A 26,335-nucleotide genomic window follows, 5' to 3' on the forward strand; every position below is an offset into this window, starting at 1 on the left:
GAGGTGTCTTTAAACCCCCCAAACACTACACTGTTGAGTCTATACGACCGATGCCAACATATTCTCTTCCGTAGACGGCCAATCTTAGCATCTTCACGGATCTTCATCTCTTTCCTGTCAGCGCGGCTGGGAGCTTGTTTAATAGGTGCATAATCGATAGACTCTTGGTGCTAAACGTCGCTGGTAACGTTGACAAGCACAATATTAATGTCCGAGTCCATTCTCGAAACATGACAACACGCAGAGAAGTTTATACATGCTATTATACATTGAGTGGGTTTCTGGGTATTCCAGACCTCCATTTCTCCAAGTACTCTCTGTGATCTGCCTCCTCCTTGGCACGTCTTTCCTGTGCTGCCTTCGAGTTACCCCAGAAAAATAGCATAACATCATGCTCATCCCAGATGTCCTGAGCCTCTGATTCTACAGCCGTCGCTGCACTAGTCCCCCCTTCATTCCTTCCTCCTGCCTGCTCCATTCCAGCTCCAGCTCCCTCTCGCTCTTCCTCCCGCCTCCGCTTCTCACGCTTCTTGATACTGACGCTACGAACATGTTTTGCCTTCGATGGCCCCATTGGCGCCGGGGTAGGTACTGATGGGCGGTTAGGCTGGTGATATTGGATGAGAACAGCAACGTTCTTGCCCCAATTCTTCACGGCAGCGGCTCCATACCTATAATGTAGCAAGAGTCGGGCAGGCTTTTGTCGACGGTTCGCAAAAGTGGCATCATTGTTGTTAGGTATTCGCTCCCGAGTAGATCTGCTGCTCGGAATAGTGATCCACTGAAGTGTATATCGAGAATTGGGCGGGTAACTGACGTCGTCTTCTAGCCGACGCTGGCAGCGATTAGGGATATCGGTGGTGTCCAGGATAGGATTTGGAGTCTGATGTAAATGAGAAAAGATAAGAAGGGAAAAGAAGAGCAGACGAACGACAAGCACGGCAACCCTCTGTTGGTCAAAGAAATGGACATGAATATCAGCAGCAGCATAAAAACCGTTGCGAATATCATTGATGCTGCGCAGTGTCGTCAGATCCTCTTCGTGTGGCCGGTTCTCGATGATAAGTTGTATCCACTGTAGGAAAAACCAAATTAAGTGACATGGAAGGGAACAATACGTGGACATGCCTCGTCGCCTCGTGCATAAGGAATAATATGCATCCCAACCCCTTCATCAATGCCGGTCCACACACATCGACCATCGCGCTTTAACACCTTCTCACGAAAGTTTTCGCGGGTAGCTGTAGTTGCGGAGTGCGTATGGGTTCGCTGTTTGATGACCTCGGGGTCAACTGCGTGAGAGAGGATGTTTCCACCAGGCACATCGTATCGGTAGACTCCCCGATCCACCAGCTCGCCGTCCAATTCTACCGCATCCCCAGTCTCATCGACCAGGGTCCCACTAACGCCTAGGACGCACCAGCCAATATACCGAAGATATTTTAACGGGTATAGACAGACCGTCATTGCGATTTGCATAGGAACTTCCAAGTAAAACGAATCTTGAGGCAACAAAACTAGCTGAACAAAGCCTGGCGGCGGTGCGGGGCGAGACATGTGGATGATGGTGATGGTCGGAACAAAGTCCCACCACGGATCACAATTCACTAAGAGCTAGTAATACTTTCTCACGCACCGTTTATATGCAGGTTGGCAGGTATCCTATATCACTACACGCTAGTTCATGGGCGATACCAGCCGAGAACAATGCAACCATGGTCTCAAAAAGGCCACCGCTGCTTTATTGTTCCTGTTCCGATCCGCGCCCCTCTTTATTCCTTTGTTCTGTTTGCTATAATATATAAGATACACAGGGCGTGAGCTATTTCTCCACACGATCCTTCCCTCCACCAACGCACTAACAATGTCTATATCCAAGTTAGATTTCGCCGAACCAACCGACAAGACCCTTATTTCAGACTATGTCGCCGTGAGTCTCGTCTCTTCGACCCCGTTCAATTTCTCTAATCTCTATCTGCCAGGCTCATAATATACCTCACACCGTTGCATTCCATAGGGGCACCTTTGATTCGTATAATCTGCCTGCAATCACGAAGCGGCTCTTCCCCGCAACATCCAATCCTGTTCCAATTCCATTACTTGCCAATCATGTTTGGGTAGCACAACTCAACGGAAACTGGAGACTTGAGCGGTACTCCACCGCCGAGACATTTCCTGACCCGCCTGAAGGTGATGTCGAAGAGAATGATTCGGTTCCTACGTTGGACTATTACCCGCCTGACGGCCTCCCAGTCAACTCTAGCGTTGACCTGCCCGACGAGGCCCGCAAACTAGAAGATGGGAGGTCAGAGGTACACGGCGCGCTGGCGGAGCTGAGGACGGCGGTCTCAAAAGCCGCCCTCCTATACACGCAGGCCAGCCTAGCTCTAGAAGGGGAGAGAGCGAAGACTGCGTCGCTCATGACGTTTGTTACAAGCATCTGTGAGAAGGCATACACGGAGAAGATCATGCGGATAATGAATTTGGTAGATACCAATGATGATGCTAGCGATCAAGAGAGCGGCGGCGAGTCTGGTGGCAACATCAAAAGTAGCAGTAATTTCACCCACAAAAAGATCCAGCCTTCTCCGTAAGTACTTGTTCTCTATGTATATCTCTGCTTCATTTCATGATTTGCATCAAGGTGGTGAGCTGGGATAAATAAGGCGCAGTTTGGAGATCTGGATTGGGCGTGTGTTTCTTCTTCATACTTTCACATAACCTTGTCTAACGGACAACAGGACAAAGATGAAGGGAGCCTCAGACACTTTGATAGAGGACGTGTACACCGTACTGATGCCTCCTCCAAAGTATGTCATTCGCTCTGTCGTGTCTACGGTGATAAATGTCAACAGTTTCCTTCCCTGTAGGGCCACCAATGATGCAGGACAATCTGACGCGTCAGATGCTTCGACTTCGACAGCAAAATCTCCTCGAACGCGCCCCCGTTCCTCTGAAGACGAAGACGCGTGTACCAGTCCCAAGCGGGTTAAAACCGATGTCGAAGAAGGAGGTCGCGCAGAAGCGCAAGTCGAGTCTTCCCGCGCCGCCGCATTGCAGAGACAGAACCGTCCCCGACTCAGAGATGACTCTCTTGATGACATACACATAAATACCAGTCTCAAACGCCAAATTATTGAGACGAAGAACCGTTGATTTGGACGAAGAACCGTTGAATGCTGCTACGTCCGACAGTCCTCGCTTTCCAGTCAACCTCCTAATTCCAATTTTCTTCCCAAACAGGCCCTCGAGAATCTCGAAGACCAAGAAATGTATCCCCCCTGCGAAGCCCACAATCCCGTAGCTCTTCCCCCACGGGCATCAGACAGTTCCCATTCCGATCCCGGTCATGCGCGCCCCGTATTAAGACATGTCCGAGTAGTTTCCGCCTTGCATCTGCGTGTCGGCTTGGTGGTCTAGTAGTATGATTCCTTGTTGGGGTGGAACGTTGTTACAGTATCGAGGAGGTCCTGGGTTCAATTTCCAGTCAAGCCTCATGATGGTGATATCTAGGTTTCATTTTTCTCTTTTAACACTCAACGAGTATAGTGGACTTTGGACTAGGGTTGCTCAGGAAACCTCAAGGGGGTCAGTTACTGTTTCTCACCCACCCCTCCCCAAGGGGAGTGGTTTCATATAGTAATTCACTGTTACTTACCTGTCATGTGCAGAATCACACAAATGGTGTACAGAATTGCAGCTTTTTTGTATTCGTGTTCACAGATAGCGATATGCATTATGTAGCTCATCATCATAGCGTGCTCCACATACTTCTTTCTCTCCTCCTCTGCCATTATAATAGTAGGACGCACTCTACAAAACCGAGAATATGACATATGCATTGCAGAAGTACTTGATCGTACAACAGCATGTCGGAAGGCACGTGGCAACGAGCTCGAGATCTTCCAGGTGAATGGGACTACTTCCCAGATCTGAAGAATTGTAGGAGGATGCTAGAGACCGTCTTATCACTTGAGTTGCAAAGGCCCGATGGGTCATCATGGACGATAAAAATATCGTCTGTGTTCGAAGCAATGCGACACTGTTCCAATCTTCACCTCGCCATAGTAGGGATAGATCTGGCGTATGCGTCTCTGGAAAAAAAGGCCTGCAGATGCCTGTGCAGACATAATAGAGATGATGGCCCAAGGAAAGGGAGATGATCCAGTCGCGGCCAAGCTTAGATTAGTCTAAAGGGTAGAAAGCATTTTCAAGGTTTGAGGAAGACCTGACGCCTTGCTTTTGATCCCAGGCATATTTTGGTTGGTCAGAGTGGTTTTGGTGGCGCCTTCGTGTCCAGTATAATGAAAGTTTACGCGTCTCCTACCAGCACATATCACTCGGACGTCTTCCATCGAGGTCGACGACCGGCAAGTAACCAATCTTAAAATCCCGCTATGGCGCTGACAGAATTTGTGACGGGTAGATCGCTGTTGATGGTGCACCAGTACTCCAGTGAAAGGTAGACGGTCGGACGATTGACCACCTCCAAACTGGCAAACAGACTCAGACATCACAAAAACTCAAAGTCTCGGATGGGCTTACTTGAACATAACGATACCTAAAGTTCTCCTCGTCGACGCATCACGCGGTAATGGACTCACCCTTTCTCAAGCGCTCCAAATCCACCCCAACACCACCGTCATAGCCACCGTTCGTAGTACCACTCCACTCAAAGGCATCAGCACGATCACCGACGTCGACGTCATCTCTGACGCCTCCATCGCCAAAGCGGCATAGCACCTTCTTGTCCAAGAACTCGACGCCTCTTCCATTTCCACGAACCCGCACTGCATCATCTCCGCCTTTCTCCTCGCTCTCCGTCGAAGAGGAGGGAAAATCATCTACTTATCCCCCCCCCCTTCAGAGTCATTCCACATCGTAGCGTCTCCAACACGGAGGGTGCGCTCAGCGACGATTCAGTAAGCAAAGCGGCATTGGACCTGTTGGCTGTGCAATATGCGGATGAGTCGAAAGAGAAAGGGTCATGGTCATGGCGGTGTATCCGGGGTGGGTTGGAACGGATATGGGGCCTGGCTGGGCTCTTTGGTAAATGATAGACTTTATGTGCTCTGTACCCGATAGAGCCTCCGTTGCGTCTAGAAGTCATTATAACTGAGCTTCATACGTAAAGTCTAGAGACAGCCGCTGGCGAATGCCACGGTGGACTGGGCTGCACTTCATTCGTTGTACGCAAAGCATCCAATTCGGAACTAGAAAAAGTCATTAAATTGACGGACGCTACGGCATACCTACTTTCATTGGAAAGGGATACACATAGGTCATAGCCGCAATATGCTCGTTTTACGTTCGTACGTCGATTTGCATTCTTCTGTACTGCATGGATTTGACTCCAATGATTTCCATGGCATCTAGTGTACATTTATTAGCATCTGGGACCCAAAGCATTGAAAACCCTTACTTGGTTACCCATTATGCCCAAAGTCCTAGTCGTAGGCGCGTCGCGAGGGTTGGGTCTCGCCCTTGTCGAAGAGCTTCGAAGCCGATCCTCAATCAGTGTTATCGCCACTGTGCGCGGCTCTATCCCGCTCGAAGGCATCGACACTCTTACTGATGTCGATATTTCTTCTGATGACTCGATTGCCGCGGCAGCGCAGCACCCTCTTGTGAAGGAGCTCGACGTGATCATCGTCAACGCTGCCATAGGCGCACCCTGAAGACTGCTATCCACTTCCACAGATACTCTAGCCGAGTACCTCTCTATCAACGTCGTCAGTCCACACCGCGTTGTATCCGCCTTCCTCCCTGCGCTCCGAAAAGGTGAAGACAAGAAGATTGTTTTCATCTCCTCCAGGGCTGGGTCGCTGCACACTCAGATTGGCAACACATTTGGCTTCATGGGGCCATACACTGTCACCAAGGCTGGATGCAATATGCTGGCGGTATAGTACCATAATGAGTTGGAAAAGGAAGGATTCATCATAGTGCCAGTGCACCCGGGATGGGTCGCAACTGATATGGGCAAGCTCTTGGGAGGAGGAATTGAACCAAAGGATAGTGCGCAGGGAATTGTGCGTGTCGTGGAAGGGCTGAAGAGAGAGGATAGTGCAAAGTTTTTCCAGTTTGACGGGACTCTGCTGCCGTGGTAGCGGACGAAAACATACATGCTTGAGCTACAAGCAACGTATATCCACCACTGTTCGCCTCAAAGACTCTGCAGACGCTACTGAATCTTGAAGGATTTGTCGGTGACCGGTGTATCCTCGTCACTTGAAGATGACCAAGAGGCTCACAGCAGAGGTCATTGCATTTTAGCGTAACCTTAAAAGGTTTGGTTGAGTTAGCAAAGCCTTTCTCGGAATAAAGTCCCATTTTTAACCTATCAAAAACGCACCAGCCTCTGCAATGGGTAGGTCCTCAGCCGGCAACACTGCTGGAATGGAAAGGCTCGCCATATACAAGGCTGTGGATGGTGCATATATCAAGGGTGAGAGGAAAGCGAAGGAAACACAAGCATCATGGTATTTACGCAAAGAACCAAAACGGAAGTACGTCATATGCAAAGGTGACCCTGCTTTTCTTGCACCGATAGTAAAATTATATAAGAGAAAAATATAAGTTTTTACACAACAGAATACGTATCAGCGGTGACCGTCGAATCGACCGAGTACACCACTTCCTCGCCCGAAATCTTGGAAACACTCGTAACAGAAACCCCCGCCAAGCTACCCTCGCCAATGAAGCTGACCTGGACAGGGAAAAAAGCGCCCGTATCATCACCCCCAACAGTGAAGATCATCGACCCAGTCTTCGTGTCATCTGAGCCAGAAATGAGAGGCATGGTCCACGCCAGAGAGTGAGACGAAGGTTCCAGTGACCACTCGCCCGAATGTGAGGAGACAGTAGGGTATGAACCATCACTAAAAGCCAGAGAGAAATACTTCAACAAATTGCGCGCCAACCAAGTAATAGAGCCTTACGGAAGAGGAATCGAGATGACCACGTCGTACAGAGAGACGTTTTCATTTTCGAGATCATATTCGATGCTAACTTCGCACGTTCCATCATTGTTCGGTGAGGGCCAGCAGTTAACTGAAGGAAGCGAACAATGAATACAAATAACACATGTCATGAAAAGAGAAGGACGTACTAGATAGAGGGACGTTGCTCTCGTCAGTACCAGCATATCTCCACTTGAGCACACCAATACTCTGGTGCAAAGGGAAAGCCCTGCTGGAATCCTTCAGCGCGACCACACGATCCTGCTGTCCCGAAGAAAACTTGAGAACATTAGGATGGTGCTTGAACTGCAGATGATGTCCGCCAAAGTCCGTCGTTGGGTTCGATAGCAAAATCTTGATATGGGAAAACTCGGCATCGGAGATTTGAAGGTTCATATCGCCCTTGAGCTCCATAGACTGTAAGCCTCCGTCACGATGCAACGAAAGACTGAGCTGTTCTTTGATAACAATATGGACGCTGGAGTAAGATCAACATCGACTACAAAGACAAGGCTCAGAATAAGCACACCTCTCAGCCTCCACTTCTGGCAGGCTCCCTCTCCCCACATTTTGGTGGGAAGGCTCAGAGGAAACTGTAGGCGTTGATGGCGCAGAAACATCAGGCGTAGGCGGCGCCAGGACCTCACCACCCAGTGCATCAAGCAGTTCTGCCTGTTTCGTCTTTTTGCTACCCAGCTTCATACCAGAACCCTTGAAAGCTGGTGCGCGCGACGAAATTGGCCCTGGAGAGGAAGCCGTGATTCTTGACGGTGTGGCTTCCGGGAGATCGAATCTCGGCAACTGAGAGTATCCAGTGGGCCCACCACCGAGATACGCGTTCATGCCGCCAGTAGAAGCTGCGCGACGCTGCTGCTCACGTCGTTGCATCTCAAGCTGCTTGGCACGCCTCTTGAGCTCCTCCTTGGCTTCCGCCTCTTTGTTCTGGGGGTAAAGGATAAACGCAACGAACTGGGAAAATATTTCAGTGTAACACACCCTCGCGATAATCTCCTGGATTTTCTCTTCGTGACTCTCCATCTCCAGCACACTCCTGACCTGCATGAGGCTGACGTTCTCCTTGTATCCCAAGCTCACAATCTCATCAAAAGCGCCCAGTATGTCAAAGGCCTTGATGAGGATCTCCCTCTCATCGGCTGTCCTGCACAAATCCGACACCACCCGGGCGAAGAGGTGCAACGTCTCGATATCCTGTAAAATATTCGAGGCCTTGTTGGTGATGAGAAGAATGTACAGGTCCTCGAGCGGCTGGTAGACATAACGGACTTCCGAGGTCTCGACGGTAGTGTGTTGGGTGTTGGTGGGTATGAGTTTTGGGAACGAGGCGAGGAGAGATTCGATTCGTGCTCGAGTCATGTCACGGAACTGGCGAGAGACGACGGCTGAAAAGGTATAAATGCGAAACGAGGACATGATAGCGGTAAGTGCATACCTTTACCGCCTTTTGTACATATTGACGCTGCTAGTACGACCTACGCAGGATGAGCAATGCCCAAGAATATTGTAACATTTCATACCATTTTTTCAGCAGGCGACGATGGATTCCCTACTGTGAATACCAAGAATTTAGGGCGGTGGTGACGGTATAAGTAAAGACGTGTCTGATCAAGCTTAGGGTTAGGGCTAAAAACAAGTTAGGGGTTGCAGGAATTTATCTTGTTGAACAATGCGGATGAATCGGCGAGTTTCATTTATTGTGGAAGGCTTTATCAACTATACGCCAGTGAAATATTCTTTCCTTGTGCGTAGTTTGTAAAGCGATGAACCAAAATGGACCGAAGTCTCCCGCTGGCCCTCCGAATCGTCACAAAATGCTTTCTCTCACAAATCCTGGGTTCGCCTGAGGGAAAGCAAGGGGTAGATAGCTTTTCCGGCACTTTGGCTTTACGTCGCCTAATAAACCCTAAGAATCACTAATGAAATACAACATATAGATTTAGGAGCATGAATAATATCTTTACCCCGTTGGAATCTACCATGATTGGTCTAAGCTGTCGGGTTCTGAAGGATCACCTCTTGAGAATCAGAGCAAGACGGCGTAGGACTCGCAATTTCCACAGCTGAATCGTAATCCGACTCCAGAATACTCTGACTCGAAGAATGTCCCTCCGAATCGGCGGGGGCAGCTGATTTAAACACATCTTTATCATCATTTGAACCACTGAGAAGACCCTCTTCAAGTGAAATATCATCGTCTGAGGTATTGCAAGCCTGCTTGCGGTTCCTCTTCGTAATCTATAAGTAAGAAATAAAATTGTAAGCAGGATGAGGAGAAATACAAGACGCACAGCAACGTATAACGCAGAAGAAAGGATGATAATGGTCCCCAATACAGAAAGCACCTGGGATGTAGTGTGGAAGAATATCCTCTCTGCAAACGATGCAAAGATAATCTGGGTAGGTGTGAGATAAATACATGAGTTCACAACAAGAGCTTATATATACCTGAGTATAGATGGCTATCGTACCACGCCCCGCCGTTTCTCGCTGGAGTCCCATAGTCAAGGCAACCTGTCAGACTTTAGCTATATGTAGCATGGCTCAGAAGCTACCTAACCTGAGCAAAGAAGCCCAGAAAACCTATCACAGCCAACAATGCTCCCCATGAGAGTTGAGTCGGGATAACCAACGGCGTACGCATTACTATCATACTGGAGAGAAGAGGTATGAGCCCGCATGCCTGATCGTGAGCTTCAGTGCCTACCCGATAGACCCGACGATGACGCTTTGCATAGAGAACGAAGCCAAGGCATGTAGAGCATGGGCGCGTTTACCGATCGCGCATAAGGACGTATCTATGCCAGTCAGCTTGACAGAGAAGTAACACGACATTCATTGTACTCACAAGCGCCTGTGGAGCCTAGAACACCAATAAGTGCGACACTGAATTTTGTATTAGCCGTGGCAAACTGTTACTGATAACGGATTTTTCTCATACCCTACGGCGGTGAGTCTCTCCTGGGGTGTTACGACCGTTTGAAGCACCCCTGATAAGGGCACTCCATCACTAACAGCACTCAGATTAGACTCTTCTCCTAGGTGTCCGAAAATGAAGGTCGGCCTTGCAATGAGGACGACGCCAACCAAGCTGCTTACTGCTTAGTAACTCGGGTTTAGCATCTATGGTATGTCACAAGAACAGACACGCACGTCCTGCTAAGGCCTCTCTGTAGTTATACTTTTCCTTTAGGAATATGGCTCCAGATATCCCAGTGAAAAATGGAGCAAGGAATGATAAGACTGTAACATCTGAGAGCGAGAGGTATTTTAGACAGAAATATGTGCCAAACAACCCAAAGAAACTGAGGCGATGTTTGTCAGACGGATACCGTGCTTGTGAAATTGACGACTGTACCCCGAAAAACCCCGGAAGACGAGTAATAGTCGTACTCCTTTCGGTCCAAGAAATGGATGGTTGATGCCTGCGAAAACCCTTGGGAGATAGCGATAGATATTTCCTAGATCATATATAAGATCGCGCCTTACATATATCCGACACTGCAGAGGTAGGTTATTGCCTGTCAAATACTCGTCTTGAAATCTCGAGCAAAGGGAAGACGCGATAACGAACGGACCATTCGGACGACGATAAACTGTTAAATAATGTTTTATACAACGTGAATTTCCGGTTATTCCATGCCTACCTCCAATGTTCCTATTGGGGGGTCTATTCCATTCAGCATTTTCACCGCAACATTGACGCCCGAGAGAAGGAGCTGCGACAAAGTCACAAGCAGAAGGCCAACATTATCACGCGTAATCTTCTGTGCATTTTCGACTACACGACGCCATCTGGATTTAGACCCGTCCACCATCAAACTATCGTTTGGGTTCAATAGCCTGCTAGTGAGAGGGACGTAGCCGTCGTTTGAAGAAGAAACGGCCATTATTGTAAGAGCCAAAAGTAGGGCACGACGTCGTCGAATCGGATGCACTGCTCACTCTGCGATGAACCAGCACAGATGAACGAGAGATACGCGATAACAAATGCATCCATCATGATTGTGGGGCGGCTGCACATCGGCTAGATCGGCTTTTTTGACGGGCCCTTAACAAAAGGCACGTCGGGATTCGTCGGCCGTCTCCTTCGCTCTTAGTACTAGGCCTCACTAGGCCAATGACATTGCGCTCAACTATCTCAGATATAGAACGGAGGTATGTGAGTGTTCAAATGGTGTCGCAGAAACATCAGAAGTTACGGGTCTAGCCCTAATTTTTTCTAGGTTCAATGAAGTTACCGTGGGCCTCCAGCCGTTGACATAACTCTGTCATCTACCGGAGCGACTCTTTAGCCTGTAATTTCTCATCTCTTCTGGTTCTTAAGTCCATTTAGCTTGCTATAAAGGGAGGCTGTTTTTCTGTTTCATTCAAAATCGTGATGGTACTCTCACACTCAAGAGCGAAGCTACGACTAAAGCCGTGTTGACAAACCCAGAACCCAGCGCCTCTGAAGGCCAAGTTTTCTCATGAGAGTTGCTTCTTTCTCAGGTTTAATGAAGTCACGTCGTGAACTCGGATCTTTCTCTTCAATGCAAAGTTACTGTCTCCGAAACTGCCAGGGTACCTCCATCTTAGGCGCTCTATACCCTTAGACATGGCTACAACATTGTTCTGTCCGTTAAATCTATGCACGATCATGATCGATTGGATCGATATAACTTCGCTAACGAGGGTCGCAGCCATAGAAGGGAAGAGCATTTGGACAAGTGCCATGAATACTCCCAGTGTGAGAGCCTTCTATCTTGTACCTTCCCCCTCCGATTGGCGCCCTTCACGTGTTTACATCTTTCCTGTCTTGTGGGCGGGTTGACATGATACAGCGACGAATATCTCATCACTGCTGAATAACGTAAAACCTTAAGAGCCGGCCATACATCGATAACTTATCGGTGCCGTGGAGAACGCGATGCCCGTATGTGCTGAGGCTCCGCTCTTGCTGTGCCACCATCACTCCAGTCAGCTGAAATTCATGTCGTTCTGCGGTTCATCATCTAATTATTCAGACTTTGTATCAAGAAGTACGATACGTTTAGTTAAGTTCAGTCTCTTATTTAATTGCAGTCACCGCGTGCACTTTGACGGTGGGTGGAAGAATCCGTGACAGTGATGATCAGATGGCGGATACGTCCGTGGCGTTAGAATGACACACTTTCTATCGGACTCCGAGTGATCTATCCTAGTTAATGGAGAGAGAACTGGAATGTCTACTTATAATATGGAGGAGATTCATTTTTAGTCCACGTCACACTTAAAAACCTACTTCTTCAGCTGCTGCAGCACGTGAAGTGTGCGACTCCATGTGCACATCATGGACCCATGTCATCGACGTCGCAGCGAATGTCCTCGTCCCAAGTAGTCGAGACTTTCGACCGCAGATCAGCTAAATAGAGCTTAGTGGTAAATCCAGGAATTTACGCCGGCGACCACATGGCATCGTAACAGTGTTTTTTTTTTTGTTTTTTTTTTTTTTGTCCTCAGCATTTGATTAACCGCAACAAGTAAGCTAACTACTAAGACGCGGTGGAGGTACAGGGCCTCAGGATCCTCTTTCCCTCTTGTTCCAGTCCCTCCGTTCTTCCTTCTGAGTTCCCCGGGTGTTTTGGCGTGTAGTGTGGAGTAGAGTAACGGACATGTATGGTATTTTGTGCCCTCATGGTGGGCTAATTGGTTCGTTTGATCCTGCGGTTGGCTGAAGCCTGGGGTGTTTTGCGAGCGTGTCTTGAGTGCTGGCTGTGCTGGACATGGTCTATGGTGTGGTGGGTGCGCGGCAGTTATCCATGCTCGTCTTCCGTGTCGCCCTCTTCTTCCCACCACCATCCTCCTCCTTCCTCTTCTGGCTCTGGAGCGAGCTTCTCGTTTTGTGGTTGTCCCGTCCGGGTGAATGCTCCCGTGTTCTCCATGAACTCGCTCAGTGCTGTGATTCCTTCCTTGGTGCCAAGGATGTCTGGTAGGTAAATAGTCCTTGACACATCGTAACAGTGTTGATGCACATAAATGCTGGAATCCAAGTAAAGTTAATCAATAGGTTACTTGACGTTGTCGTGATTACAAATGGCGCCGTGGAGACTCAGAAGGAAAGCGGCGGTATTCGCTAACGTAGACAGCTCGGATCCATGCAGCGGTGTAGTTCCAGAAAGCAGATCCGTAACGGTTTAACACAGAGAGGGAACACCGGCGTGCGAACGACACACACAGTATCAAGTCCAAAGCACATTGCCAATAACCGGCCTCGGACCTTTGACATTTGGGATAAGTGGTAAGCGGCTTGACTCAGAGGTGGTACATATGCTCAAGCCCTATGGAGGTATGTTGTAGCGTTGCACCATGACGCCACGGAAGGAAGAGAGTCGTCGAATCCAACCTACTCCCGATCCCAAAGGATCAAGAACAAGTCTATAGGGTTGAATGGTTGTATATACATGGATTTGAATTTGACCAAGACGTTCTGAGCTGTGCGGTGGCCGGTTCGCACCGAGGAGGTGGTTGGTATAATAGAGTGATGGCTCAGGGAAACGAACGGGCCCCGACAATATATAGTGACGTCGTCAGTGGGGTTGTCATACGAATGGGCGGATTGACTGGCGAAGTGATATATGTAATTCCTTGAGACGCGTTGAGTGGTTTGTTTGTGACCACGAGACCGAACAATGTAGTTCTTACGCGTGTGTTACAGCCGTAGATATATTTACCATGCGACCGCCAATCAGAGTGGTGAAGGTCCTCAGGGTCGGCCAGTTTGTCCCGAATCATTGGTGCTTCTTATCCAAAGGCTGCACAAGCGCATTTAACTGTCTTGAGTTCCTGGGTATTACATTGTAATGGCAGGTAAATCGCCGCAAAGCGACGGAATTACCAATGAACATCGGCAGAACATCCGATGCAACATGTGAATCGTTGTGATAGAACTCATATGGATGCCTCGAAGAAGCAGACTGTCGACCCGGAACAACTGGGAGTCGTAGATGAGATAGGAAATCACAGGTCCCCAACGCGCATGTGGAGTCGTAGAGCAGAGAACGATGTTACGGTCGAGTGGATCATAAGAAAAGAAAACATAGTAGTTTAGTTGGATATGCACGTTTGAAAACGGCTAAGCGTCCCAGACGCGTAATGCAATCATCGCGTTATGGCCTTCTGGACAATTACCGGCTGAAATCATTGATTTGTGGGGAAAGAGTTAACACTGTGGGAACCTTACATCTGCACATCCGCAGTTGTACCACATATTCGGATTGATACTAGCATTAGTGGCAATATCTACCAAGGTAGAAGTAGAACGAGAGCCTAAGATTATGATAGATTCCAGGCGGGATCTATGTGTGCAGGGAAACACAAAGACATCAAGGGATAGTTATTGCGTCGAATCTAACCTGAGAGAGTGGCGTCTATACATTGATTGCCATGGGCAACAAAAGTAGTACATAGATAGACAGCACCAGGTCCCTTCGGCGGCGAGATCACTGACGTTAATGGGCTCTCTTCCGTTTTGCCTAGATAAGACGCTGATTTCCGGGACCGAAAGAGGATATAGAGGACGACAAGATGATGCAGTTGATCCATCAAGATTGCACTCGTGGCAGACGGAGGGGAGAAATAGAGGAGCGTGTAAAGGGCGTGGCCGCTCATCAACACTGGGGGGTACGCAGAGACATAAAGAATGCGTAAGGTCTAGAATAGAGGAGGACCCTGGAGAGAAGCACTTCGCTGGCGAGATCGACGATGGACATGTTGCGAAACGTAAGCCAAGAGAGGAATGTCCGCAAAGGCTGCGGTTTCAACGGTTCACGTGGTGAAGTTATTTGTATTTTGTTCTGACGAATTGATGAGAAAGACAGATGGAGGGAGTCAGAGAAGGTCGAGATAGAAAAGGGAGCAAAGAGAGTCTCGAGACAGATTATGGTTCGAAGACTTCTTCCTGGTACCAGACCGCTGGAAGAAGAGCAATATAGAGAAGCTGGCAGATGGGGATGGTAACATAAATTCCAAATATGCTGTGTATTTGTTAGCAGAAAGTCCAGCAAGCAGGATCCTATTTCCCCCAGCAGAGCTATACACTGCAAGATAGAGACAGATGTACGTCTTCACCGACCAGGTATGCTTGCCAAGCAATCGGGGTCTGAGTGTACCGGGGTCATAAATGCGATGGCTGTGCACGGGTTAGCATCCGTATTCGGCAAGTTCGGCACTGATTCGGACCGAAGGTTTCAGGAAGTGCCGCAAACAAGGACAATGCGATTAGCCAATGGAGAGCTAAATACTCGAGGGTTCTTACCACTCCGTCGTCCCCTCATCACTCATTCCCTCTGTTGTCGTTGCCGCCGTCGTCGTCCCCCGCGTCGTCCCCGTCGCTATCCCTCTCGTCGTTCTGCTTCTCCTTCCAGTCTTTGTATATCTGTATCCATAATATCTTATAGCACCTATAGCGCCCATGTCTACCCAGCCAATCGCTCTTCCATCTCGCAGCAGCCCCCGTAATCATATCTCTAATTCCAACAATGCCGACTATATTATGTCTTCAGGCTCGTACACGGGGTCCAATGGCAACGGCTCGTTCAATCCGGCTTCTTACACCAGACATTTCCTCGGTTCGCCCATATCATGGCGCTCGACGTCCTTTGGGCTGGGTGTACGGTTCCAAGGAAGTCCTATGGAGCACTTCATTGGGTCTCCAGAGTACGTGAATGCCTCGGTTTCATGTTGGTTACCACTCACATTCCGTATTTCGTAGACAGAAACCATCGCTCGATTCTGACGTGCGGAACGCGCTCAGCGCCCTCGACCGGGAAAGTGAATTTGTAAGTGCTCAACGAGTCGTCAAGTGTCTATTCTGGCTGACGGGCCCTCCCACAGTGTCGAGACTACAGCTGCTGTGGTATGCATCTGAACGACCTGCATGCTTTGTTAGAGCACTTTGAAGAAGTCCACGTCGTCGTTATCGACCCGACAGCACCGCAAGCGCAGGCCCAGCTCCAAATTCCATTCAACCCTCAGGTCGTTTCGACACTTTCGTCGCCTGGCCATGCTCAGGCCCAGCCGATGCAGCAGCAGCAACAGCACTCCGTTCACTCTTACGGTGTCGCCTTTGATCCTGATGAGATGGATCTGGAGGGACCGCCGTCGTCTGGAGCGCCAAGCTTGAGATCGTCGCCTTCATCTGGGGCTCCCACGCCCCCGGACACCCCGATAACGACGCCTTTGTCTGCCTATCCCTCACCTGGTATTCCCACTCAACAGCCGGCATACTACTTGGACAAGTCGCAAGTACAAGTTCAGAACCAACTACAGACGCAGCACCTCCCTCACTCACCATATGTTTCGCAGCCACCATCACCTAATTCCGGCGTACATCACCCCGTTGCCGCCTTCGACACCAAGACCCTGATTCGTCGTTCCTCATCAAGTGCCATATCAACCACGCCCTCCTCGCTTGCCAATGCCAACACACCTGTTCCTCCTAGTCCCATTCACCATCAGGCTCGACCTCAACTGAACCTCAACTTGACGACCGCTCATGCGCATCATACGCATAATTCCCACAGCCCTCTTGTGGATGCGTTCAATTATGGTCGATATGGTGAATCCTTTGTTGGAATGCCGGGCTCAAATATGGATGCTATGGATACTTACAGCTCCAGCATGCTCGACGCTCATCGTACCCACAACAGTAGCAGCAGCAGCCTAGCTGGCGCTGTTGAGGAATGCGTACCGCCTGCTCTTCTCTTTTCTAATTCAGCTACACCAGAGAGTACACCAAGCACGAGTCGCGTTCCTTCACCCCATAGCCAGGCACAACAAGCTTCGGCTAGTGGTGGTACATCGCCTACGTCTCCTTCCGCGACAAGTGTTCCGGCTAGCGGTGGGGTTCCTTCGGTCCCTGTTGTATCCAAGGACCCCAATGCTTTGCGTCTGTCAGCTTCTGTGACGAGACCCGCTTCGTCGTTGCTATTATCGAAGCCTTTCAAGTGTCCCAAGCCGAATTGCAATAAGAGTTACAAGCAAGCCAACGGTACGCCACCTCTTTAAGCTCATTCAGACAGTTTAGTTATGTCCTTTGAAATCTATCAGGTCTAAAATACCATATGACACACGGCAGTTGTAACTTTGCACCTCCAAAAGACCTTGAACATGTCCAGGCACTTTTGGAGCGTAAACGTCGAGACAGAGCGGCGGCAGCGGCAGCCGGCGGATATCCTGAATCCTCCGATCCTTCCCAGCCTTCTACACCACTCCCGTCAAATCCGTCAACTCCTACATCTCCCTATCCTGATCTACAGATTTCCGATGCGGAGATGCGTGAAGTTGAGCGGGAGGCTGAACGGCGTCTGAGGCCCTTTGCCTGCGGTGTTGGTGACTGCCAGAGGAGGTACAAGAACATGAATGGGTTGCGATACCACTACCAGCATTCTGGGGAGCACGGAGCTGTGGGATTGGCGTTATTGGCCAGTGGAGTTCATGAGTGTCTCGGCAATAACGGGGGCAGCAGCAGCAGCGCGAGTAACAGTCGTGAGGCCAGCGCCGTCAGAGGTGACAGGGAAGGGAGGAAGATACGTGTTGGTGGCAGTGCACCGGGCAGCCGTTCGGGTAGTCTAAGTCGCACCGGGACCCCGGTGCCTGCTCTTGGTATGGGTCAGCTAGCCAACCATACACAGCAGTACGCCCCGCCGTCTCAGCCGCCTCAGTTCCAGAACCAGATCGCGTATCAGCAAAGATTTGCAGAGCACCAGCGCGCACAGTATGCACAACAGCAGCAGCAATTTCAGCAACAAGGGATGATCGTTCAACAACCACAGCAGTATGCTGCTGTGTTGTATCCGCCTGCGTCGGCCGTCGGGATGGACGTTGCGATGTCGGGTTGATCGCCGTTTCTAGGGACCTGGCGGAGCATGTCCAGCCATTCTTTGTGTTGTCGTCCACGTCGACTTGAAGCCTTTGTGTGGTTGGTCGATTTGTCGGATTAAAAAGTATTAAGCTATTCATACCTATTTGTCTTTCACAATCCCTCCTCATCATCGCACGAATCTCTCTTTATTGTTCTGTTATCCGTGGTTCACCAATATCTTATTTTTCACATTACTTGACTTACTAGTACATTCTTCGTCCTTTTCTTTCTTTTTTTTCCCACTGCTTTTCCATCCGATACTCGCCTTCCTCCCTCCCGCTCTCGCCTCGCCTTGCCTTGCCAACAACCAAAGAGCAGCCCGACTTCCAGCCCTCAGTCCCGCCCGAATTATATCCGAGGCCACTGCTCGCACGACTTCCAGTTCTTGGTCCTGCGTGCACATTTATCGTACGGCCGATTCGACAAAAGTAATTCCGCTTCGCAAAAAATCGAAAAAGCTCAAAATTAGACATTCCGGCGGTAGCAAGTTGGGGCGAACCAGCAATCTCGCGCGCATCCAAGGAGACTGACTTTCATTGATACGAACGAATACACTCTCTGTCAGCGACCTCCATCTTTGACCGTCATTTACTATTTCGGTTCCCGGTGCTCGTGTCATCTTGTTGTCGTCGTCAGTTATCTATCATATTTCTTCCCCTCCACTTACATTAGTTGTTCCCCCCATCACTTGTCTTCTATTACTTGCCTCAATTAAGTACGAGGCATATCTACTGTATGCGATATACTTACTGCTCAAATGTAGCTCCTGTATATTTTGTATTCTCATGGTGGCGGTGCAGACCATGGTTCAATGCGATTGTATATAATGAACAACGGTCTGGACTTGAGATTCTAGAGTAGAATTCTGGATTACGCCTCTATCAGGAGGTGGCGCTTTGAGATTCAGAAGCTGTTCACACGAGGATGTCAGATTATGCTTATTGTGTCCGTTCGTTCTATTGCCGATGTATTTTGATGGAAGGTGTACATATAACGGCAAGGAATGGGATGCATTTCACTGCAAATCGGTGTTTTTGTTTACTTGCAAGGAACGGCAACGAGGGAGGGGGGAAAGGAAGGGAAGCTGAACCGGAGTTCCAAACTCTGGCCTAGGTAAGAAGCGCCACAAAGAAGCGATCGGAATTCGGGCGGGCATAGAGTTAGAGTTCACAGATGGAATACCTCAAGTTTGGAAGGACGTCATCGAATCATTAACCATTACGCGAACTCGCACCTTTGAAACTTGTATTGTATCCTTATAATTGAAAGTACCTGTTGGGGGGGAGGGGGGGGGGGGGGGGGGGGGGGGGGGGGGGGGGGGGGGGGGGGGGGGAATGTCGGCCGAACCATCCGACCAGCGCACAAGGAGCGCTCTGACATGGACAGATCTCTTTTCCACGCCACAGAGATTAAGGACCTCGCGGCTCGGGTTCTGTTATGCTGGGTGGTGGTGGTTCTCTAGGGACAATGCGAATGCTAGGTAATAATTCCGGACACGATGTAGATACCGGGTGCATGAAGAGTAAATGATATTCGCTGCGTCGGCCGCGGATGAGTGAATCCGAGGGACGATTTTCTTCATGCTATGGCGCAGGGTAGGAACGCGAGGTGTCCAGGTGCGGCTTTCACGTCGTACTCAAGTGAGGGTGTCGATGTGGTTTTGGAGGCCTAGACCGTCCGATTCGCATAAAGAGGGGAGTGCAAACTTTCTGCAGTTTCGATGGAGCAGTAGCGAAACTCATAGCCCGCGTTTTAGTGAAGTTGTAGTAGTAGTAGTCGCACTGGCAGGCAGACCCTCCCAAGAGACCAGCCAATAATGTTTTCTGCGCCGTTGTTGACAAACAAGGCAACGAAGAACCCATGCTGCTTTGTAGGGACCAAGAAAACAGATGCGATCCTGTATTGCAGAACTGTCTACCCATAACGCTAAAGGCGCCAGTTCGTCCTTGTATATAATCAAAATATCATGTATGAACTTTCCCCCCCACAATCCGACACTCTAATGCTGTTCAAGCAGGGAGCAGAGATCATTGATCTCCTGGGGATTTAGAGCAGTGATATCTTGAATGAAACGACGACAATCGATGAACGGGGGGCCAACGCCAACCGAGTTTACTCGTCCTTCCACCATGACCCTGCAAAAACAGCAGACGCCCATCGTCGAGGCACAGAAGGGGCGATAACGATGGACCTCAATCCCGAGTGCATGATGAGACGAGTCAGAGCTTCGGGGACAGGCAGAAAAAATTTAAAATAAAGTCTCGTAAGCGGAAAGCTTGGACATGAATTTCTGGAGCGTACGAGGAAACTGGGAGGGAGAATCCACGGAGTATGTGACCCTTGGGTGAGTGATCTGCGAGCCAACCAGCGTCGATGACGAAGACCTCATCTAGGGTAAGATCTGTCCTCCAAGAAAAGGACTGGAGAACATGCAACAAGGTAGGATGAGGGCACCATTCCTTGCAAGCAGCAAAAGTACAATCGCTCTGGGAGAAGGAGAAGACAAGACAAAGCGACGATAAGGGAGAGGTGTACTAATACCCCCCCCCCATTTTTGGAGTACGAGAAAGCGGCCCTTCGTGGACACCGAGGATGTGCCGTAGGAAAGCGTTAGAAAAACGGGGGTCGATACGACCATAATAGATACGGCGATCGGCGATCTTCTCGTGGAGGTATGGATGCATCCTTGGTAACACGAGCTTTGAGGCCCTTGAACGCGATACATTCGGGGGGCAAATAGACAAGGGTCGCCGCATACTGATGCAGGAAAGAGGATCCCTCGTAGCAAACAGTGATGATGGTACATCAATGGAACAGACGTCCAAGAAATGGATCTTCCGCATGGACAAGGACATGGTCATGAAATTCAAGCATGAAAGTCGTCCAAGGCATAGTGACGTCAGGAACGGACAAGTCAGATAAAACATATGTTCCACAGTGACGGGGACAATACGTCCCCACTGGCGAGAACTCCAGGGTTTCCGAAAGCAACTATGAGCATGGGAAAAGTCAGTAGAGCGCCCTCAATCCGTCAGAAAGGCGTCGACATCATCCGTCCACTCGACGAGACGATGGTCAATAAGCAGCAGAGCATGCAGATGGGACCGTGGCTGCCAAATGTCGTGACCGTGGGAAAGCAGACAAAGCACCTGTATATTTTCACGCCGTCCCACCTTCCCTTGCCTTTGTACTCTACCAGCTCAATAAAATCCATTCTTTTTCCCCCTCTCTCTTTCTATCCTCATCCCACAGACCAAGTCAAGGATCCTCGCTCTCATACCTCCCAAGCAGGAGCCTGTTACGTCTGTGGGACATCAACGTAACCACATCAGACCCTGCCGCGGTACTTCGTTCTGAAGTTTTTTACCTACGGACCCACAGCGTCTCTGTGATTTTCCGTCTGTATAGAGTTGAACGTCGCCTTGTGGCTTCTTTCTTAGTTTAAAGACATACATTCGTTTCAAACAATAAAACATGGTTTATTCCACTCTAATCATCGCTGTCCTCAGTATCGTACCCATCATCCACCTTCTCCATCCTCTTATTATTACCAGCAACCTCAACGATCAACTGCCCACCACCGTCCTTCAAACAGGCAACATCTCCCAGCCTCTTCCTGGGCTCCCAAGGTACCTCCACTCTAGGATATGCCGAATGTAGGGTAAAGCCCCACCAATCCGCCTGACCTCCCATTTCGTCAATCCTAGCCTCAACATCTCCAGGCTCGGATGGACTCGGCGGGTCATCCTGTATAGCAAACCGGGCTGGGATAAACTCGGTATCCACAAATGCATAGAGCGCCGTCAACGTGTCCGCCGGCCCAAAGCGGCGCATAAGCCTCCTGCCCTCAGGCAGCCTCACCGCAATTCTAAGCCTATCCGACGGATTCTCAGGTCTCAGAAGGGCAGACCTGGCCCAGCGCCGCCAAACCATGCGCTCCGACTCGGTCTTCTTCCTCTGCTCAGCCTCTCTCTGGACCCTCGCAGCCTCTTCCTGAGCTCTCCTCTCCTCTGCCATCTTGGCAAAGATGCGCTCCTTGTCCCTCCGCGCCGTATCTGCAAACGCCTGGTCCTGCTGCTGGCGCAACGTCCTATCCCTTTCCAAAGCGCGCTGGGAGTTCCGGACACGCTCCATATAAGGCTGCACACGCGGGATAACGTTGTCCTGGAGATGGTTAAGCAGCTTCGACGCGGTGGTCTCGCGAAGGCCTTGATGGCGGGAAAGTATCGTAAGCGTAGGAGGCGGCGAAGACGACTGCAAGTGCCGCGTCGGCTGTATCGCAACAAAAGCAACAAACGGATACGTAGACGCCTGCAGTTTCTCCGAGGCAGAGTACGCCTCGAGATCACGCACGTCCCCGCCCCACACGATGAAATCATTATTCGTGAGCAAGTTGACAAAATCTGGATCCGTCAGAGTCGTCCTAGAACGAAGAAGCGTCAGCAGTCATCATGAAAAAGCAAACGAAAGGGGACAATAACGGAACCTCTTAAACTCGGCATCATCATCATGCTCCTCACTGACCAAAACGATACACCCAATCCTAGCCTCCTTCTGACACCTCCTCAGCGTATCCTCATACGTCCCCAACGAAAAATCAGGGAGGTACTTGCGCCCATCATCCGAGCTCTCCCCACGGCCCGGCCGCATCAACGTGGAAGGCCCAGCAACACCCACGACACCCGAAGCCACACCAACACCCATACCCCTTCGCCCGATACACACGGCCCCCGTCTCCTCCTCCAGATCGCGGATCCAGCTATCTGCGCCCCTCGACATCCTCAGTGGCCGGTAAAAGTGCAGAGACAGGAACGGGATGTGCGGGATGGGTATCCGGAGCACGGAGAAGACGAATCGAAATATGGAGGAGAGAACGTGGAGTGGGTACGTGAAGAGGGTGGCTAGGATGGAGGGCCGGGGGTTGGAAGTGAAAGTTGTCCGCTAGTGAAAAGAGGTGGTGGTTGGTAAGACACGTTACACGACGGACGAGGACATGACCGCACCTGAGGCCAGTTGTTATCATCATCTACACCTTGCTGTGAGTCGTCCACTTCGAACTGCTCCACACGTCTTGGAGGAAGAGAGCCAGAGCCAGAGCCAGTTCCAAATATCATGTCTGCCGCTCGCTATCCCGATTGTTAGACCGGAAGCAAGTTGAACCCAGCCGCATACCTGGACATCCCATTCCACACTAGAAAGCACCCCAATTGCAACATCGTCATCACCGCCATTCGTAAGGTCACGGAGCTGATTCAGTGCTTGCAGCTGAGAAGGTGTCAGACCGTCCATAAGTGGTGGGTGGTGGTGGTATTGGTGCGGACGGTTAAACGCGCCGCTACAGCATTAAATTGGAAATTGGTTTCAAAGATCCGCGGAGATCAAATATTATTTATTGCATTATATCCTAATGATTGTCCATGCTATCATCCCCAAAGACGAAAAAAAATAATTCTACAACAACTCAGCCCCAATGCCCCGACAAAACGCAACCATACTCATCGCACCAGGATCAGGAGGAAGACCTCCCTCCGACTCCTTCTCACCAACATACGTCGCCCGCCCCAACTTGGCCACCAAATCCCTCGTACCCTCCCCGCCAGCCACACACCGCCTGATGGCTTCCCGTAAAATGTCCGTCTCTGACTCACCAGCTGTCGACGAAGAGAGCCCCTCAGCAAAAGGAATCAGCGCATCCATCACCGTGCGGTGCCCCACACGGGCTTTCGTGCTATGACCCAGCGTCTCGATGGCACGACCAGCCGCTTCACCCCACATGGCCATGTTCACCTCGTGGCCCTCAGCGCCAAGTATACGCACCTCGGCGGTGAGAGCAGCAAGGAAGATGCTGTAAATGGCGCCCAAGGTCCCGCCACAGGTGTCTGGAATTAAAAACACATCAGTTTCCGGTTTCCAAAGAAAACGGCAGGGCGGTAGGAGAACTGACCATCAATCGTTTCAGTCACATCCCTAAGGACACCAACGAGATCACCATCTTCTCCAAGACCATCATCAAGGGCTTTCAATATAGCTTTCGAACCAGCGGCGCAAGTTTCTCCACAGTCACCATCTCCGACGATCTGTGAAAGAACGGTGAGAAAGATGGCATTATTACGGAATATGCTTCTCACAGTATCCCATTTCGTCAAGTCCGGTTCGCTAGCCAAGACAGCCTGCGCGCCAGCTCTGATAACGCGACGAAGAACTTGGGGGTCAACTAAAAAAAAAAAAAAGGCGTCAGAATCGTACCAACAAAGAAGCAAAATCGCCAGCATACCCCGAACCTTGGTGGAGCTCTCCTCCATCTTGACGACAGGCTCCTCCACAACGTCAACAAACCTCTCTTCCCTTGTCCGTTTTGCCAAATGGTCGGGCACTAAGGAGAGGTTGCTCCCCGGCCAGGCAGCACTGGCATGAGGTGCATCAATAAGCTCGATGATCTCCGCCTCACCCTTGCCGTTATTCCGGGCGCGAGCGACAAAGGATAGATTGAGAAGGGTAATAGAGAACCCAGGAGCATTAAGAGATGTCATGAATGAGCCGCAATGAGTGCGTGCGATACGAATTTTGAGGGGATGCGACTCTGGGGGGATAACGATGAGCTTTGACGAGACGAGACGAGAAGAATAAACGTACCTAGCTGTCTTGTCACTTCTTCAACAACGGCATACATCTCCAGGGTACTCATTCCGCCCACTAGACCACCATCAGAAACACGGGACGCAACAAAAGAAAAGGGAAACTTACTGTTATTAACAAACAAGACTACAGCATCACCCTCCTGAAACGGGACAAACGCGCGCTCCTTATCCTCCTGATTGAGCAAGAGATCCAACATCTTGTCAACGAGCCTATCCGGAGCCGGCTGGGGACTAACGACATACACTCCCGGCTCGTTATGGAGGCCCAAGCCAATTTCGATCGTATCCTCGCCAATAACGCCATACTTGGCATTATCCCGGCCAGGGACATGACAATGCCCCAGCGTGCACCCAATCGACAGCAAGCCGCCCGTAACAGCCCGACCAAGCTCTAGCGTCTCCCGGAACGTCAACCCGCCCTCCGCCGCGGCACCCAATATCTTACACACCAAAATCGTCCCCGCCATCGCCCGCCGCCCCACGAGCGCCCCCTTCGTCCGCCCAACGCTCACATCATCGCACACCGGCAGAATGGCAACATTGTCGATCCCGTTCGCCCGCGCCTGCTGACACGCGAGCCCGAAATGGAGGTTATCCCCGGTATAGTTGGTAATAATCAGGATGGTGCCCTCATCGGAGGGGACGGCTTTGATGGCGGTGTAGACTTGCTTGGCAGAGGGGGAAGCAAAGATGTCTCCACTCACCGACGCGGAGAGGAACCCGCTACCCACGAACCCGGTCGACCCAGGTTCGTGCCCCGCGCCGCCCCCACAGATCAGCGCGACTTTACTGCGGTCATGTGCGGCGTTGATGACGGTCTTAGTTTGGGGTAGGAGGGTGAGAGACGGGTGAGAGCCTACAAGGCCTTTCAGAGAACGCAGTACGAGAGAAGAGTGTTCAGGAAATATATGACGGTCCATTGGTGGGAATGAATGACTGGAACGATGGCGAGAACAAGAAAAATTTAAGTAGAGTATAAGATACCGGAATTATATGTGTCCGTCTCAGTCCTCGGGACTAAACCAGATCGGTCCGTTGTTAGTGGCGGTGTAGCGGGGAAATGGATGATGACCCGTACCGACCAGGGTGCGTCTCGAGACACTGGTGGTGGTCACGGTGCCAAACTCCACGTGATTTGAGATCCGTCCGTGTGGTGGTGCTCACTGTTCACGGACTTGACGGTGAGAATGATGGCGATGAGCTACCCGACTCTCCGCAAGTTCCAATCTACCGGGCCACCGTCTCTTCCCCAGTCTTCATCCCTCTTGCCAACTCGTCCGTGGCGCGCAACTTGTGGAGATGTTAAACGTACCCAGCGCTGAATCACCGTACCAGCTTCAAAGAGGTTGCTCACGAAAACCGTTTACGGCAGGGATCCCAACCTTCTGTGAATCGTTACCCCCCGTGTGCCGTCATCCCGGGACAACATGACCATTCGTCGACGAGGTGGTGGTCTTGGCCGTCTATGGACACACAGCCTCCACCGGATCTACCTAACAGCGGACATTGACTAACAAATCAGCAGTAAGGAAAAAAAAAATGTTGAGAAAGCTTTACCTCAGATGGGATTTGCAACGATGGGCAGAGGGGAGGCACGCCAATGAAAAAGCGAGGGCAGAAACAGGTCGCGGCACGCTATGTTTAACGAGCGACAGCGGGTATTCACCCGCACCGGTCACCTATGAGTCTTGTATACCACAACACCACCAGGAAGGTGGGTGCGCGGCATTGGCTACGGTAAGAAGCCACTGAAGACCGCAAATATTGAACAACGAGTCGATGGTTGCCAGACCCGTGGGGTGCCCAGTACCATACAGACGTGTAATACGCGCGTAAAA

General features: G+C 50.4%; 14 protein-coding genes and 1 non-coding gene across 15 annotated transcripts; 6 read left to right on the plus strand and 9 right to left on the minus strand.

Moving 5' to 3' along the window:
- Positions 1 to 209: 209 nt before the first annotated feature.
- BT62DRAFT_996765 (uncharacterized protein) lies at positions 210 to 1,585 on the minus strand. Its single transcript, XM_043190607.1, has 3 exons — positions 1,102 to 1,585; positions 932 to 1,075; positions 210 to 883 (listed from the first exon to the last, which is right to left on the minus strand). Exons 1-3 carry the CDS (start codon positions 1,555 to 1,557, stop codon positions 263 to 265), a joined length of 1,221 nt encoding a protein of 406 aa, XP_043035706.1. The 5' UTR covers positions 1,558 to 1,585; the 3' UTR covers positions 210 to 262.
- A 49-nt stretch (positions 1,586 to 1,634) lies between these two features.
- On the plus strand, positions 1,635 to 2,854 carry BT62DRAFT_450452 (uncharacterized protein). Its single transcript, XM_043180941.1, has 4 exons — positions 1,635 to 1,930; positions 1,983 to 2,590; positions 2,645 to 2,692; positions 2,742 to 2,854. Exons 1-3 carry the CDS (start codon positions 1,865 to 1,867, stop codon positions 2,649 to 2,651), a joined length of 681 nt encoding a protein of 226 aa, XP_043035707.1. The 5' UTR covers positions 1,635 to 1,864; the 3' UTR covers positions 2,652 to 2,692; positions 2,742 to 2,854.
- On the plus strand, positions 2,655 to 3,622 carry BT62DRAFT_936318 (uncharacterized protein). The gene is made up of 3 exons (XM_043187104.1): positions 2,655 to 2,692; positions 2,742 to 2,810; positions 2,856 to 3,622. The coding sequence occupies exons 2-3, from the start codon at positions 2,749 to 2,751 to the stop codon at positions 3,154 to 3,156; spliced, it is 363 nt and encodes a 120-aa protein (XP_043035708.1). The 5' UTR covers positions 2,655 to 2,692; positions 2,742 to 2,748; the 3' UTR covers positions 3,157 to 3,622.
- Positions 3,406 to 3,495, plus strand: BT62DRAFT_t155. Its single transcript has one exon. It is a non-coding gene; the product is annotated as a tRNA-Pro (tRNA).
- A 762-nt stretch (positions 3,623 to 4,384) lies between the features above and the next one.
- On the minus strand, positions 4,385 to 5,110 carry BT62DRAFT_1010746 (uncharacterized protein; the record flags this gene model as incomplete). The annotated part of the gene is made up of 4 exons (XM_043177684.1): positions 4,385 to 4,493; positions 4,546 to 4,561; positions 4,605 to 4,844; positions 4,879 to 5,110. The coding sequence occupies 4 exons, from the start codon at positions 5,108 to 5,110 to the stop codon at positions 4,385 to 4,387; spliced, it is 597 nt and encodes a 198-aa protein (XP_043035709.1).
- Positions 5,111 to 5,435: 325 nt separating this feature from the next.
- Positions 5,436 to 6,110, plus strand: BT62DRAFT_982573 (NAD(P)-binding protein; the record flags this gene model as incomplete). The annotated part of the gene is made up of 3 exons (XM_043189698.1): positions 5,436 to 5,651; positions 5,715 to 5,903; positions 5,931 to 6,110. The coding sequence occupies 3 exons, from the start codon at positions 5,436 to 5,438 to the stop codon at positions 6,108 to 6,110; spliced, it is 585 nt and encodes a 194-aa protein (XP_043035710.1).
- An 84-nt stretch (positions 6,111 to 6,194) lies between these two features.
- Positions 6,195 to 8,637, minus strand: BT62DRAFT_450445 (uncharacterized protein). Its single transcript, XM_043180940.1, has 6 exons — positions 8,498 to 8,637; positions 8,413 to 8,452; positions 7,492 to 8,362; positions 7,112 to 7,440; positions 6,942 to 7,053; positions 6,195 to 6,881 (listed from the first exon to the last, which is right to left on the minus strand). The coding sequence occupies exons 1-6, from the start codon at positions 8,498 to 8,500 to the stop codon at positions 6,584 to 6,586; spliced, it is 1,653 nt and encodes a 550-aa protein (XP_043035711.1). The 5' UTR covers positions 8,501 to 8,637; the 3' UTR covers positions 6,195 to 6,583.
- A 163-nt stretch (positions 8,638 to 8,800) lies between these two features.
- Positions 8,801 to 11,140, minus strand: BT62DRAFT_936322 (uncharacterized protein). Its single transcript, XM_043187105.1, has 13 exons — positions 10,625 to 11,140; positions 10,556 to 10,573; positions 10,467 to 10,498; positions 10,336 to 10,413; positions 10,131 to 10,282; positions 9,919 to 10,075; positions 9,826 to 9,863; positions 9,685 to 9,775; positions 9,538 to 9,631; positions 9,426 to 9,491; positions 9,269 to 9,373; positions 8,942 to 9,215; positions 8,801 to 8,883 (listed from the first exon to the last, which is right to left on the minus strand). The coding sequence occupies exons 1-12, from the start codon at positions 10,865 to 10,867 to the stop codon at positions 8,967 to 8,969; spliced, it is 1,323 nt and encodes a 440-aa protein (XP_043035712.1). The 5' UTR covers positions 10,868 to 11,140; the 3' UTR covers positions 8,801 to 8,883; positions 8,942 to 8,966.
- A 173-nt stretch (positions 11,141 to 11,313) lies between these two features.
- BT62DRAFT_936323 (uncharacterized protein) lies at positions 11,314 to 11,962 on the minus strand. Its single transcript, XM_043187106.1, has one exon. The coding sequence runs from the start codon at positions 11,691 to 11,693 to the stop codon at positions 11,445 to 11,447; it is 249 nt and encodes an 82-aa protein (XP_043035713.1). The 5' UTR covers positions 11,694 to 11,962; the 3' UTR covers positions 11,314 to 11,444.
- Positions 11,963 to 12,548: 586 nt separating this feature from the next.
- Positions 12,549 to 12,951, plus strand: BT62DRAFT_936324 (uncharacterized protein). Its single transcript, XM_043187107.1, has one exon. It carries the CDS (start codon positions 12,758 to 12,760, stop codon positions 12,929 to 12,931), a length of 174 nt encoding a protein of 57 aa, XP_043035714.1. The 5' UTR covers positions 12,549 to 12,757; the 3' UTR covers positions 12,932 to 12,951.
- Positions 12,952 to 15,408: 2,457 nt separating this feature from the next.
- On the plus strand, positions 15,409 to 18,126 carry BT62DRAFT_1041084 (uncharacterized protein; the record flags this gene model as incomplete). Its single annotated transcript, XM_043178423.1, has 5 exons — positions 15,409 to 15,653; positions 15,709 to 15,775; positions 15,831 to 15,852; positions 15,886 to 16,986; positions 17,046 to 18,126. 5 exons carry the CDS (start codon positions 15,409 to 15,411, stop codon positions 17,834 to 17,836), a joined length of 2,226 nt encoding a protein of 741 aa, XP_043035715.1. The 3' UTR covers positions 17,837 to 18,126.
- Positions 18,127 to 19,206: 1,080 nt separating this feature from the next.
- BT62DRAFT_936327 (uncharacterized protein) lies at positions 19,207 to 19,796 on the minus strand. The gene has a single exon (XM_043187108.1). It carries the CDS (start codon positions 19,719 to 19,721, stop codon positions 19,485 to 19,487), a length of 237 nt encoding a protein of 78 aa, XP_043035716.1. The 5' UTR covers positions 19,722 to 19,796; the 3' UTR covers positions 19,207 to 19,484.
- A 175-nt stretch (positions 19,797 to 19,971) lies between these two features.
- BT62DRAFT_1010752 (uncharacterized protein) lies at positions 19,972 to 20,702 on the minus strand (the record flags this gene model as incomplete). Its single annotated transcript, XM_043177685.1, has 4 exons — positions 19,972 to 20,134; positions 20,161 to 20,279; positions 20,339 to 20,345; positions 20,401 to 20,702. 4 exons carry the CDS (start codon positions 20,700 to 20,702, stop codon positions 19,972 to 19,974), a joined length of 591 nt encoding a protein of 196 aa, XP_043035717.1.
- A 565-nt stretch (positions 20,703 to 21,267) lies between these two features.
- On the minus strand, positions 21,268 to 23,148 carry BT62DRAFT_1079531 (uncharacterized protein; the record flags this gene model as incomplete). The annotated part of the gene is made up of 4 exons (XM_043179500.1): positions 21,268 to 22,282; positions 22,325 to 22,800; positions 22,863 to 22,985; positions 23,032 to 23,148. 4 exons carry the CDS (start codon positions 23,146 to 23,148, stop codon positions 21,349 to 21,351), a joined length of 1,650 nt encoding a protein of 549 aa, XP_043035718.1. The 3' UTR covers positions 21,268 to 21,348.
- Positions 23,149 to 23,310: 162 nt separating this feature from the next.
- BT62DRAFT_906538 (dihydroxyacetone kinase) lies at positions 23,311 to 25,417 on the minus strand (the record flags this gene model as incomplete). The annotated part of the gene is made up of 6 exons (XM_043183641.1): positions 23,311 to 23,738; positions 23,804 to 23,936; positions 23,988 to 24,073; positions 24,110 to 24,439; positions 24,493 to 24,552; positions 24,604 to 25,417. 6 exons carry the CDS (start codon positions 25,415 to 25,417, stop codon positions 23,311 to 23,313), a joined length of 1,851 nt encoding a protein of 616 aa, XP_043035719.1.
- Between the last annotated feature and the right edge of the window lie 918 nt (positions 25,418 to 26,335).

Source organism: Guyanagaster necrorhizus, assembly GCF_019112545.1.
Source record: "Guyanagaster necrorhizus MCA 3950 unplaced genomic scaffold BT62scaffold_31, whole genome shotgun sequence".
In the NCBI taxonomy this organism is placed as follows: Eukaryota; Fungi; Basidiomycota; class Agaricomycetes; order Agaricales; family Physalacriaceae; genus Guyanagaster; species Guyanagaster necrorhizus.